We start from the raw sequence: 12,410 nt of genomic DNA, 5'->3' as shown, positions 1-12,410 counted from the left end.
GAAGTAAGAATATAAAATGCCAGGAATAATTAGCAGAGAGAAGAAAACTTGTAGCTTCTCCAGTCGCCTGAGATTAGTGGTGGGACTAACAGACATAAGGAACAGAAATGAAGCCTAGAAGACGTTGCTTTGACCTCTTTGTGTGTCTCTCACAGACTAGCCTTTTCTCTACTTTCACCAGGTCAAAAGCAGCATACCTGCTGATAACAGCCAGTCGTTTCAGGTTATTTCATTTAATGATTTTGTAACAGAACCTGATAACAGCAGCCCAAAATCCACATGTGCTTGTTTTAAAAGGTGAAAATTCAGTTTAGCTCAGTAATACATTCAACCAATACACTCTTTTTCCTTTACTGGTTCTCCCGAAAATAAGCTAACCTTTTAAAATTTACAGCTGTACAACAACAGGTACAGTACAGCTCTCTAAGGCACGGCCTGGAGAAATGCAAGAGCCGTTTGACAAGGACCACTCCAACACAATTCCACAGAGCTAGCAGTCAGAGTTTGACTGAAACTGGTAAGGCAGATTTCCCAGATTGAGCACGTACCCCACCCAGATGCACAGATGGTATTTGTGGGAGCAAAGGAAAATAAAATATAGGTTTAAAATAAATGCAAGAGAAACACAGAATAATATTGAATCACTCTAGGTATTTCTAAGGGTTTCCGTTTATCTTTTCTACTTCTCAACACATAGCGAGTGTATGTTCAGGGCTTTGACACCACTGAGCAAATGGAAGGGATTTAAAACTAGTTTTGTTTCAAACGTAAGATCACAGAAATAAAGGCAGGCTCCAGGTCTTTCTCTTCAGAATGAGATTTCTGTACAGAAGCCTGATGCAAAAGGAGTTAAAAATGCTGTTCCTGAATAAGTCTGGCAATGACAACTAGGCTTGTCAAAAGAGCCTTTTTGGTGCTAAAGGAAAGGACTCGCCCTGCTGCTGAATTTCAAATGGGTCCCTCTGCATGGTGGCTACTTTCCCATTGTTTTAAGTGGATAGAAAGACACGCAGCCAGAAAGAAAAGGCAAGCTGCAAAGAAGTGAGGGAAATACAGCTTTAGATGCTGGTATTATGATATAAGGAGGCAGAGTAGCCACAAACAGATCAATCTGAGTTGGCAAGTTGACTCTGACAATTGGTTTGGGCCCCAGCTCAAGGCCCCAGACTGGCCCCTTCTCCCTCCATCACTAGTCCTTCTCAAGCTAGGAGGAGCTGATGGCCAATCTTACCTTGTTATAATGATACCATCCAAGTTAGCTGGTCTCAAGATCCCATGAAAAGCTAGCAGAGAAAGAAGGAATAGGAGGAAACCAGTACAGGTAGGAAGTGGCAGAGAAAAATGTGCAGAGAAGAAACATGAAAGTTCATGTTTCCCGTTGGAGTCCCTGGTAACCCAGTGGTGTTGACGTGAGCTTACTCTGCCATCTCAGGAACTGAAGCTCCCCAATGTTCTACTTTTAATCCTCCTCTCTTAAGCATCCTCCTCCTGGAGGATCCAGCTCTTTGTTATTTCACTCACTAGTTAGATTTAATTTCTGGTAAATCAACATTAACGTCTTGATTTCAAGTCCCACCCTTCTCTTGTTTAGTAGACATGACTTAAACACTATCCTTGAATTGCAATAAAAATCTCCCCTCTTTGGATTAAAGCAGTCTGTCTGTACCCTTCCTGACTCCTCCTGCTACCCTTTTCAGTTACAGCCTAACGTAACACGGCATGGACTTCCACTGCTTCATCTCACAACTGTGGGTAGACAGGCAGGCCCTCCCGTGACATGCCTTGAGGTACTACATCCACTTCTCCCATGCAAAAAGAGAGAAAAGCAAAGCCTTTGGCATACGGAGGCAGCAGAGAGAACTCTCCAGCTCCTCTCTGGGCTGTCCCTTAGCAGCACAGCTTCTGGGGTAGGAATGTAAACCATACATGTTGCACTCTGACTTCTGCCATTTAAAACTTATCGATGACCAGCACACTGGATATAAAGACTCTTCTGGGTAATTTTTTTTCTTCCTTGAAATCTTGTGCTATTATTTAAGACACAGCTACAAAAAAAACCAAACAAAACAAAAAAGACCAGGAAGAGTCTTTAAAGAAAATGTTTCAAACTAACACATCATGGAAAGGTATAAGCAAAGAGCAAAATTTTCTATCAGCAACATATTTTTGAGAATATAACATGCAAACTAATTATATATTCACAGCTGAATTACTTGATATATACATGTGCAAGTGTCACTCATTTTATGCTGAATTTATTAAAAAATAAAAAAAAACCTTCCACAAAGAGTGTACACTTCATTGAGTCATGAAACCTATGTCTGGAGTAGCTTAACAAAAAGAATTACTTCAAATTTTCACCAGCGTCACTAAACAAAGCCTAGCCCAAATACTTTTTTTCTTTTTAATGTATTCAACTGAGAGAAATGGAGCTGCAATGGTTTGGGTTTTTTAATCCCAAAGTGGATTATAAAACAACAATTTCATCAAAGATTTTTTACAACAAGCTTAGCGTTACTGGTTATATCTTATTATTAAGGTAAGCATTCTTCAAAGAACTGTATGATTGGAATCTCTTCCAGATACATAGCGACATGCTATTTGCTGGCTACAGTGAGAAGAGTCAAAACGAAAACAAAAATACAAACATGCTTTTTTTTCCTCTTGTCTTTATTGATTTAGACTTCAGAGCTACAGCCAAAAATAGTGCATCTGTAGAAAATTACCACACGTGCTATCAATACAGCATCATCGCATGTTTAGAATCATAAGCACTTGACAAATCACAAAGGGAACATTCAATCTAACATTTTGGCAATGCAGTCCATGAATAGGGAATAGGGAGGATTTTTTTTCCTCCAAAAAGAAATATTTCTGAACAGGAATGAAAAGCCTCTGTTAAAAAATGAATTCCAGTCACCATGGAAAACTCATGCTGGCTCACTTAAGACATCAACATACACTGGAAACTTTGCGTAGAATGTCGCATGGTACACAGAAGCTACGACTCTGCTACAGGTACAACACCGTCTTCAGCACTTTGTATGCCATCGAGATGGTCACTGCATACCCAGCTGCCCAAGACAAACCTCTGCCAGGCTGGGGAAGAGGGATCAAGTACGCAAAACTGTGAGCGATCCTAGCCCCAGCGAAGATCCTGAAATGCAGCAAGGCTGTGTACAGCTCAGGGCCACTAAGAGCATACAGCAGTCCAATGCCAAGAAATGGGACAATGTTTTCAAGGTCATTCAGGTGGCCTCTGGGGAAAGAAGCAAAGTTGTTTTACAGCGTTACATTTTGTTGAATAAACCACTTCAAGCATCATTATTTTTCAGCATCTTCAGATCATGCTACTGTTAAGGCCCTAACACAACTGCTGGCTTCCTCTGCAGTGGGGACTTGATTCAGCTACTGAAATATTTTGGCGTGTTCACCTGGTCTCTCTTGCGGCACCCCAGATTTTTCAGCTTCTGATCTTCTGTATGAAAGGTATTAGTTTTTCCCCAGGATCTTGGTAATATTAGGGACTTAAATGAGGTATACGAGCGCACCTGGGTGTGCAAGAATGCAAGGAAAGGCAGGGAAGAAGACAGATAGCTGGAATTTTCTTGTAGCCTCTCTCAACTGAACATTAATTAACTGGATGACTGTGACTACAAGTACTAGACTTCAGGGCCCAGATGGTTTATTCCAATCCCATAAACTCAGTTTGTAGTCTCCATAAAGAAAACATGAAATATCCTATATATGAAACTTTCTATCAAATCTTCATGAAGTTCAATCATCTTGAAGAATGTTATTTTTGAGCATCTAACAGGTGTGACAGTTATGCTTTTGGTTCATTTTCTTCACTACTAAGCACTAAAATAGCTGAAAAGTGTTTGAAATTTTGAAACTATAATATAATTTACTAAAAATGTGTTGAGACTGAACTCCAGATCTTGAAGTATTCTTTCACACCTCTTCCTAAACCTTCCCTGCTCCCTTTACCTCTTTAGATAAATTATACTTCCAGCCAAATTTACTGATTGAAACAACCTCTAAGCCTTACTAATCATGTCAAATTTCACAGCCAACTAGAATCAGAACATGGTGCTGTTTTGCAGCTGCTTTCTGAACTCATTTATCATTACAAGGAAACATATCCTCCAGGTTTTCTTTCCCCCCCCCCAAAAAGTACACTGAAGGAAGTAATGTCTTTTCTATACCCATAAACAGAACAAATTCCAGTCACTTATATAGAAGAGAAGCCATGCTAAATCTATGTGGCATTATCTGTTGCCATGAAGCTTGCAAAAGTGTCGTGGTTTAACCCCAGCTGGCAACTAAGCACCACACAGCTGCTTGCTCACTCCCCTGCTCAGTGGGATGGGGCAGAGAATCAGAAGGGTAAGAGTGAGAAATCTCGTGGGTTGAGATAAAGACAGTTTAATAGGTAAAGCAACAGCCGTGCACGCAAGCAAAGCAAAACAAGGAATTCATTCACTGCTTCCCATGGGCAGGCAGGTGTTCAGCCATCTCCAGGAAAGCAGGGCTCCATCACGCGTAATGGTTACTTGGGAAGACAAAACGCCGTAACTCTGAACGTCCCCCCCTTCCTTCTTCCTCCCCCAGCTTTATATGCTGAGCATGATGTCATATGGTATGGGATACCCCTGTGGTCAGTCGGGGTCAGCTGTCCCAGCCGTGTCCCCTCCCAGCTTCTTGTGCACCCCCAGCCTACCCGCTGGTGGGGTGGGGTGAGAAGCAGAAAAGGCCTTGACTCTGTGTAAGCACTGCTCAGCAAAACTAAAACAACCCTGTATTATCAACGCTGTTTCCAGCACAAATCTAAAGCATAGCCCATACTAGCTACTCTAAAGATAATTAACTCTACCCCAGCCAAAACCATCACAAAAAGAAAATACAGTAAACTTCCATTAAGAACCATGGTTGGGAGGAAAAAATGGATGCTGCAACACCAATAGAGTAACTAGAACCAAGCTGACTTACTAGGTCTGGGGAAGTCTGAACAACTCTGCAAAACAGCAACACAGGATTTGATAATACAGTGTTTTAAAAATCTAATCTGTGTAAATGACTCTGTGAGGTGGTTGTCATTTCTCTAATGTAACAATTTGAGTTAAAAGGGCACCTGGTCATAAAGCTAGTATCAACTTAGTTGTCCTCTTAGAATTTACAAATAGAAAGGTATTACTCCTCACCAAAAAGTGCCCATTGTTATGTAACAACCAGCAAATTAAACAACTAAAAACTCCCTGAACCACTCGGGGAGAAAAGGAAAGTTCAGAGCATCTTTACAGACCACTGAGATTAGACTCTTCTTTCTGAGAAATTAATCTAGAAGAGACATACAGAAATATACTAGCCTTCGTGGAACCACAGTCATCTACATTTGCAAGGATGCACTGTTCTGAAATTAGAGCTGATACTTATTTTCAAGATTTTTCCTAATGGTGGTTTAAATGAGAACAGTTCATTCCCATTCAAGTATTTGGTATAAAAATATATATAGCAAATAAACTGTTAGCTTCACTAAGGAGTAATGATATGAAAAGCATTCCATTAAAGCTTTCCTTGTTAGCACAGGTGTATCAAACAGCACCTCTAAAGTTATGATTTGGTAACTGAAAATTTTGCCATCAGCTAAATAAAAATAAATAAGCTGCAACATTTAGCCCACTGAAATACAGCTCACATTCTGCCATGAATCTTGCAAAACAAAATACATACACCGCAGGTTGCACACTGACATACTATTAATAGCATTCTTCCAGAAGGCTGGTCAACTTTCCTGTACAATCAACACACCAGTGAGTAACCTCAATTCAATCCAGCAAAAAGAGCACCAGCTTTGACTCCCACTCAGTACGATTTCCCAGATTAACACCCTCATTACAACTCTGGAGTTCCATGACTTTAACATAGTTTTACTCCTCTTCCCCCTGTTATTTCCTTTTAGGAAATAGGAAAAGATGCAACTATTGCAACTGGTGTTCAAATTATATAGAAAGCTGATTTGCACTTAACGTATGCTGCTTCATACTAAATCAACTTACAGTCGTATTTTACAATCTTCTCACCACTTCCCCCATGCATACAGGATACTATCCAGGAGTTAGCTATTATAACCAGACAATGACTTACTATTTTCAGTATGCATGCTAACAGTTTGAATTGGTTTGTTCATTTAGACAAATTAATGTATCAGATTATTACATAAAGCAAAACACGCACAGGCTTGCCAAAGAGAAAGGGGTGAAATTAATTCCTTGATTTAGTATTATTCTGCTATTTAAAATAATTTTTGAAGATTCCTATGCATTACCTGCGTACACGTTCGACATCTGGATCAGTCCGCAGATATTTTTTAGCACTCTCGCCTTTACCAAATGATGCTGTATCTTCTGGGTTGACAAATGCCTATTTCAAACATAAACACAAAAGAGACATTAGAAGCCAGAATGTTTTTTCTAGTCAAGGCAGCTTGCTATAAAGGTCACTCTTTTTATTAATGCCTCTATAACCTTACATAACTTACCTGAAGTTAAACGCATGGGGAATAATATATTGTTCACTGCATTACTGTTTTCTTGAGCCTAGCCTGTATGTAGCTTGCGGGCTGACAAATTAATGTAATGTAATTTATGCATGTAGATAAAGCCTTCTTGTAAGATGGACAAGCATGGCAGATGACTGATACTCAGCCTGAAGTAATGCCAGTGGGCTGAAGGAACATAAGGACCTGGAAGGTAGAACTACTGCCTGTACTGCCTAAGCCTCTTTTTCACTATTCTTGACAAATTATCTGAAAGCCCTTTTGGATCCTTCCTTCTTCAGAAGTCTACACAGCAACAGCATCCAAGAGACTCATCCCATCCCCATTTATAACCAAATAAGTTTCTCCCTTTCCTCTTAGGTACAAATTTTTCCACTTATATGACCCGTTATTACCTCCAAGTACTGTAAGACACTATTTGAAAACAACATTTAATTCTGTTAGTGCAGACTGTAGTAGATCTCTCCTTGCTGACAGGTGGTAACACATGCATTCTGTAGACCATTCAGGCTATGCAGGCTTAAGTCAAGAAAACCCTTTGATTTTAGGACAGCTACATGATTGCTTTCTGAGGCAGTCTTTATCCCTTTCTATGAAATATCCTTCGACTAAAAATTCTGGAGACACGTTAACATTAACAGTATCAGCATCAGCAATACTTTACCTTCTCTCGCCCTACTAACTGCTTTCCTCCACTTTTTTGAACATTTTAAAGACTTTTTTATATTAAATAGGAAATAAAAATGACATTACTAATTTGTCTGTTTGTAATATTACTCTCCATCATAAGAAAACCAAGTACTCCCAATTAATGAAGGCCCTATTGTCACCTGCATGCATATGGATCGTAATACGGTATGAGCATTAATACAGGACTTCACTGGATCTACATATAGGACCAGTACAGCAGCTGACGTGCTTCCGCAAGAGCAAAAGGAAGTAAGGTTATGACACAGACATCTGGGTCCCATTTTGAACATACAGGACAGGCTGTGTGGTCTACTATACTCAATCTTCAGCTGTGCCAAAGACCTAGAAAGCTATCAGAAACCAGCAGTAGCTCAAATGCTGTGCTATTAGGACTTCATGAACAACAGAACAGTTCAGCTGGATTCTCTTGCACCCAGCAGGAACAAAAAGCAGCATTTCAACCAAAGGACTGCAACAAAATCCTTGAAGCACACACTGTTTTGCAGAAGCAGATCTCACAAGAATAGCCATATGGGGCAAACTCAGGGCTCTTTTCAGCTCAGGACCGAGTGTTACGAACAGTGGCCATGAGCAGATGCCTAGAGAAGACCAAGAACAGGGCAAACACAACACGATGCCTCCCATGAGCACTCTCTCCTAAGCTAGATGCAGCTTCTGCATTATTTAGTAAACCTCAGTGGATATTTCATATACTTATCTAGCCTACACATCAATCCACGTAAATTTTCAGCCTGACTCTCATTCTAGAAAAAAATTAAATTTTTTTTTAGATAATGACCTAACTGCAATGGGAAGGCTAAAACAATTAGGGAATGTAGAGAGCTTTAGAATTACTGGATGAAAGGGTTATAGATGCATAAAAATCCACTTCGTATCCCCTCTTGTGACCCTACTAGTTGGTTATTCATGTAACATGGCTCCATATCACATTTTATTTGCTTTATAAATTGGGTACCCTGGACACCAGCTTTCTGCAGAAGACAATGGAAATTACAGTTATTAAAAATTCTTATTTAAAAATAATAGAAATGTTTTAGAAGGGTAGAGTAAGTCAAATGCAACTGTAAGATACAATCTCATAATTATCTCATAATTAGGTTAAAGACGTTGCCCATTAGAGATCAACAAAGCACCAGCATGCCAAACTCAGAATATCATTAGAGGAGAGAGGAGGAGGAAGAAGAACAGCACCAGTAAAAGAAAAGAAACACCTGTGATATCTGTATTTCAATACAAATTTCAATCTATTCTACCAGACGGTATTCCCACTTTCTTACCTTTCTTGTGATTCTGAAGTACACTGTTACAAGGCTCATTAGCATCATTTTTAGAAGAACAATAGTTGCATAAGTAGCATAAGCCCGGAACACTTCATTGTCAATTAACTGGGTCAGTTTAGCCATTTCTCCACTTCTCACTGACGACCTTTAAAAAACATTAAAGTTAGGCTAACATCATAGCAATCCAAAGTTCTGACATAAGGTTGTCAGAATAGCCTTTTTTTTTTTGCATTGCTGCAATGACAGCACAATTTTGCCACTGTGAAAAGTTTATTTTCAAACAAATTTATTTTTCCTCAGTTTATTTTCGCAATGGCATAATATAATACTTTAAGATGAGAAACTATATTATCATTTAATATTTTACTTCCATTATATCTGCTTATTAAACTGTCAAAATATAAACCACCAAAATATTTAATGTAATTGCAGAAACAAAATTTAGTCACAGAAATCAGTACGCTTTTGAAATAATACAAGGAATTAGACCAATTTTAGACCAATTCATTTGAACTAGTGAATTTCCCTGTGCAGTTACCAGGATAGAAAGAGTGTGATGACATACTATACATACTATAATGTTTAAAGAGGAAAATTAGTATTGCCTACCTTTTTTTTGGTAAAATGACACAATTATAATTGCACTTCAGCTTTCAAACTAACCAGCAATAACTTGTGATCAAACTGAGTTAAACACGCATTTTTCTCCTTTGAGACCTTGTTCTTAAAAATTGCTTTTAGCATGATTCACGGGCAAAGATTAAGTTGTAATGACAAAAAGCAGAGAACTATTTATGCTTTTATCATGGGAGGTTTAAGCTAATGAACTCTCTTTCCAATGAGACCATACCAAACCCACAATCCTATGGAGGTGGTACCTTTTATCAACACCATAAAGTTAAGAATGTGATGAGGACTGAATACACGTGAAACAAAAAGCATGTCCCCTCGCACATTCAATTTATGCTCTGCACGGAGCAAGGCTTTTGCCTCACCAAGTGCTTCAATCGTGCACTTAGTGAGTAGGAATCCATAAAACTAGTATGCCTTAGCTTCACTCGAGACCAAACTAAATTACTGTTTGTTATAGTTAAGTTCATTATTTCCTATGATATCATTTTAACAATAGTAATAAAAAAGTTAATATTATTATTAACTTGATTACAGGTCTAACAATCTCTCATCTTGCTTTCAGCACGGAGTCACTGCCAGCTATAGCCAAACAAGGGAAACCAGACCAGACGAGAGCAGTAGAAGACTATTGCTCTGAAGGAACATCCCTGGCATGGAAGTGGTCAGGATATATCCAAGAACTATGCAAAGTCATGAGAAACTGTTCACTGGTGTCCCTGTGAGCTTCCTGCTGGAACTACACCACATTTATCCCTTTTCCCTACTTGTAGGGTTGGCCTTTCCAAACTCTCATAAAGCCCAAGCCTTGCCTTCACCACGAAAAGCAAAGATCAAAACCTCAGCGAAAACAGAGAATTCATCGTTTTAACACCAGCATAAAAGCCAAAACGAACCCCACACACTAAAACAGCACAGGGTTTGAAGAGATATGCTCACTAAGATGACAAACAGCCCGATCTGCAAATGTCATACCTCTCTGTGGTGCGAATGCAAAACCCGGGCCTGCTAAGTGCACAAGTCTAGATGCCATGTAAAGGGTCTTAAAAGGAAAATGGGTAAAGGTATGTCAGCTGCTGTGCCCTCGGCGGGAGCACAGCTATGCTCACGTTCCCATCACGCGTGACTTGGTCCCAGTGCTGGCTGACCGTGCAGCTGTCATCAGCAAGATTAGCACTGGGACGGCCTTTTGTTGTTTGTCTGTTAAAACGCGACTTTTCAAAATGCGCTCAAAGCACACTTAAACTACTGTCAATCGCCCGGCGAGGCCCTGCGCCCTGCTGCAAACTCCCTTTCGAAACAAGCGGGTCCCGCAGCAGAGCGCGGCCGCCGGCGCCGCTGCCTCGCCCAGGCCCCCGCGCGTTACCAACGCAGCCCGGCCTCCGCGCACGCTGCTTTCACTTCCCGGCGGGGCGGACGGACCCCCAAGACAAGGAAAGCCCCGGCCCACGCCCAGGCCCAGGCCCGGACCCCCGGGGAGCCGCCCCCGCCGACCGCCGCGGGCGGCGGGCCACCCCCCGCGCCGCCTCCCACCACACCCGGCCGCCACCTGCGCGGGGCGACAGGCTTCCGCACGCCCTGAGGAGAAACCCCGCCGCGCTCTGCGGGGCGGCCCCGGCCCGGCCACCCCCTCACCGCTGCTCGCGGAGGCTTTCGCGCCCGGAACGCAGCGGGGGGGACGGGGGGACAGGGGGACCGTCCGCTCCCGCCCGGCAGCGGGCGCCGCCATCGCGCAGCCCGCACGCACCTCATACGCGTCCCCTCGGAGAGTGCGCACACCGCGGCGGGCCCCGCTGCTCCCGGCCGGGCACTGCACCTCCGCCCGCCCCGGGGCCCGGCCCGGCCCCGCCTCGCCTCGCCTCGCCCCCTCGGGCGCGGAGGCGGGTCCCGGCCCGGCTTGCCGTGAGGGCTGGCGGCCGCTGCCACCCACGCGGAGCCGCTGTCCTCCGCGGGCCGCCGCGGCCTCCGGGTCGGGGCCGGTGTCGTGGGGGGCAGACCGTGGGTTTGTCCGCGGTGGCTCACCCAGGAAAGGCAGGGTTCAGGCCCAGACCCCAGCAAACGTTACGTGCGAGGAAAAGAAGAAGAGCCAGGACAAACAAGGAAGGAGAAGCCCTCCTGTCTGAACACGCTTGGACTTTGAGACAGAGGGAAACCAAAGATCATGACCCAGCCAGGCTTCGTTAGAGACATGCGATTGCACAAGCTCCCAAGCAGGCTCAAAACTTACTAGAAAAACTATGTAAAACACCTAAAGTCTCAGTACTTTGGGCCCCTGCGTTGTTTTGGTGGATCTGAACTTTTACTAAAGGAAAAAAAACCAAAAATATTTGCGTTGCCAAGCCATCAGTGCTGTTCTGGTTGATATGCATCCTGTTGCTTTGCAAAGTGTAACAGAAAATAAAGGAACTTCAGGGCTGGCCACAGACTTCTACCGGCACGCTAGGATGTGATGAAAGGAGGAAACCTGGTGTCCGAGCTTCCCACTGCGTCTTCAGAGAAAATTATGCAATTTCTACAGCACTCCTCCTCATAGCCGGAGCAATGCTTGTGACTAAGCAGCTCATGATAAACAAGACTGAAGAAGATAGAGATAAATGTACTCAGGTGCCCAGTAAAGATTTCAGAAATAATCCTAAAGATGTGTGCAAAGTCAGAAAGGGATACAATTTTTAAAGCTGCATCGTTATGGAAAACTAGTCTTAGGTACATATATTCAGCGTTCATGGATGTTACTTCTGTGCTTCATGTCATGTTGAATACCTGTGTGTGCAGCCCTTTGTGTCTCTTCTTAGTAATCATCAAACACAGCAAAACTTGTTTGAGCAAGGACTATAGTATCAGAACTGTTTTTAAATGATGGTAGAAGTTGGGTTCAACAACCTTTGAACAACAACCTTGTGTTCTCACTAAGGACACAGCAAATAGTATTTCCACTGAAGTCAACAAAACAAATCGTAAGCATGGATCCATCACAGGGAGTGGATTTATTTTAAAAAAACAGAAGCATTTCTGCAGCTCATAACTTACTTCAAGGCAGGAATTGTATCTTCATAAATTTCTGTACAACACCTAACACATAATATATCCCAATCACATAGTGTAATTAGCGCTATTGCAATAAAACTGTAATTGTTTTCTATTACCACCTTTTTTTTTTTTTTTGGTTGGCATTCTAATCCTTCTCTGAAGCCAGTTTAAAAAGAAGGTAAACCTATTAAGTTAACAGAGTT

General features: G+C 42.1%; 1 protein-coding gene across 2 annotated transcripts; it reads right to left on the bottom strand.

The window, feature by feature from the left end:
• Window positions 1-2,290: 2,290 nt before the first annotated feature.
• On the bottom strand, window positions 2,291-11,099 carry MGST1 (microsomal glutathione S-transferase 1). Of its 2 annotated transcripts, XM_075505571.1 has the most exons (5): window positions 10,928-11,099; window positions 10,156-10,202; window positions 8,548-8,695; window positions 6,329-6,423; window positions 2,291-3,259 (listed from the first exon to the last, which is right to left on the bottom strand). In XM_075505571.1, exons 3-5 carry the CDS (start codon window positions 8,671-8,673, stop codon window positions 3,013-3,015), a joined length of 468 nt encoding a protein of 155 aa, XP_075361686.1. In that variant the 5' UTR covers window positions 8,674-8,695; window positions 10,156-10,202; window positions 10,928-11,099; the 3' UTR covers window positions 2,291-3,012. The 2 variants fall into 2 exon arrangements, with proteins under 2 accessions (XP_075361686.1, XP_075361675.1); XM_075505560.1 differs by lacking the exon at window positions 10,156-10,202 and having other exon boundaries at window positions 2,294-3,259; window positions 10,928-11,059.
• Between the last annotated feature and the right edge of the window lie 1,311 nt (window positions 11,100-12,410).

The sequence above is a fragment of the Mycteria americana genome, chromosome 1 (assembly GCF_035582795.1).
Source record: "Mycteria americana isolate JAX WOST 10 ecotype Jacksonville Zoo and Gardens chromosome 1, USCA_MyAme_1.0, whole genome shotgun sequence".
Lineage (NCBI taxonomy): Eukaryota > Metazoa > Chordata > Aves > Ciconiiformes > Ciconiidae > Mycteria > Mycteria americana.
Note: the sequence above shows the minus strand (reverse complement) of the source record. Positions and strands in the feature narration are given on the sequence as shown.

What these genes read in the sequence shown, in the direction of transcription:
- MGST1 (XM_075505560.1), bottom strand. An exon ending in ACTTCAGAATCACAAGAAAG is followed by an intron (nt 6,424 to 8,547) that starts GTAAGAAAGTGG and finishes TGTTTGAAATAG; the next exon opens with GCATTTGTCAACCCAGAAGA. An exon ending in GATGTCGAACGTGTACGCAG is followed by an intron (nt 3,260 to 6,328) that starts GTAATGCATAGG and finishes TTCTTTCCCCAG; the next exon opens with AGGCCACCTGAATGACCTTG.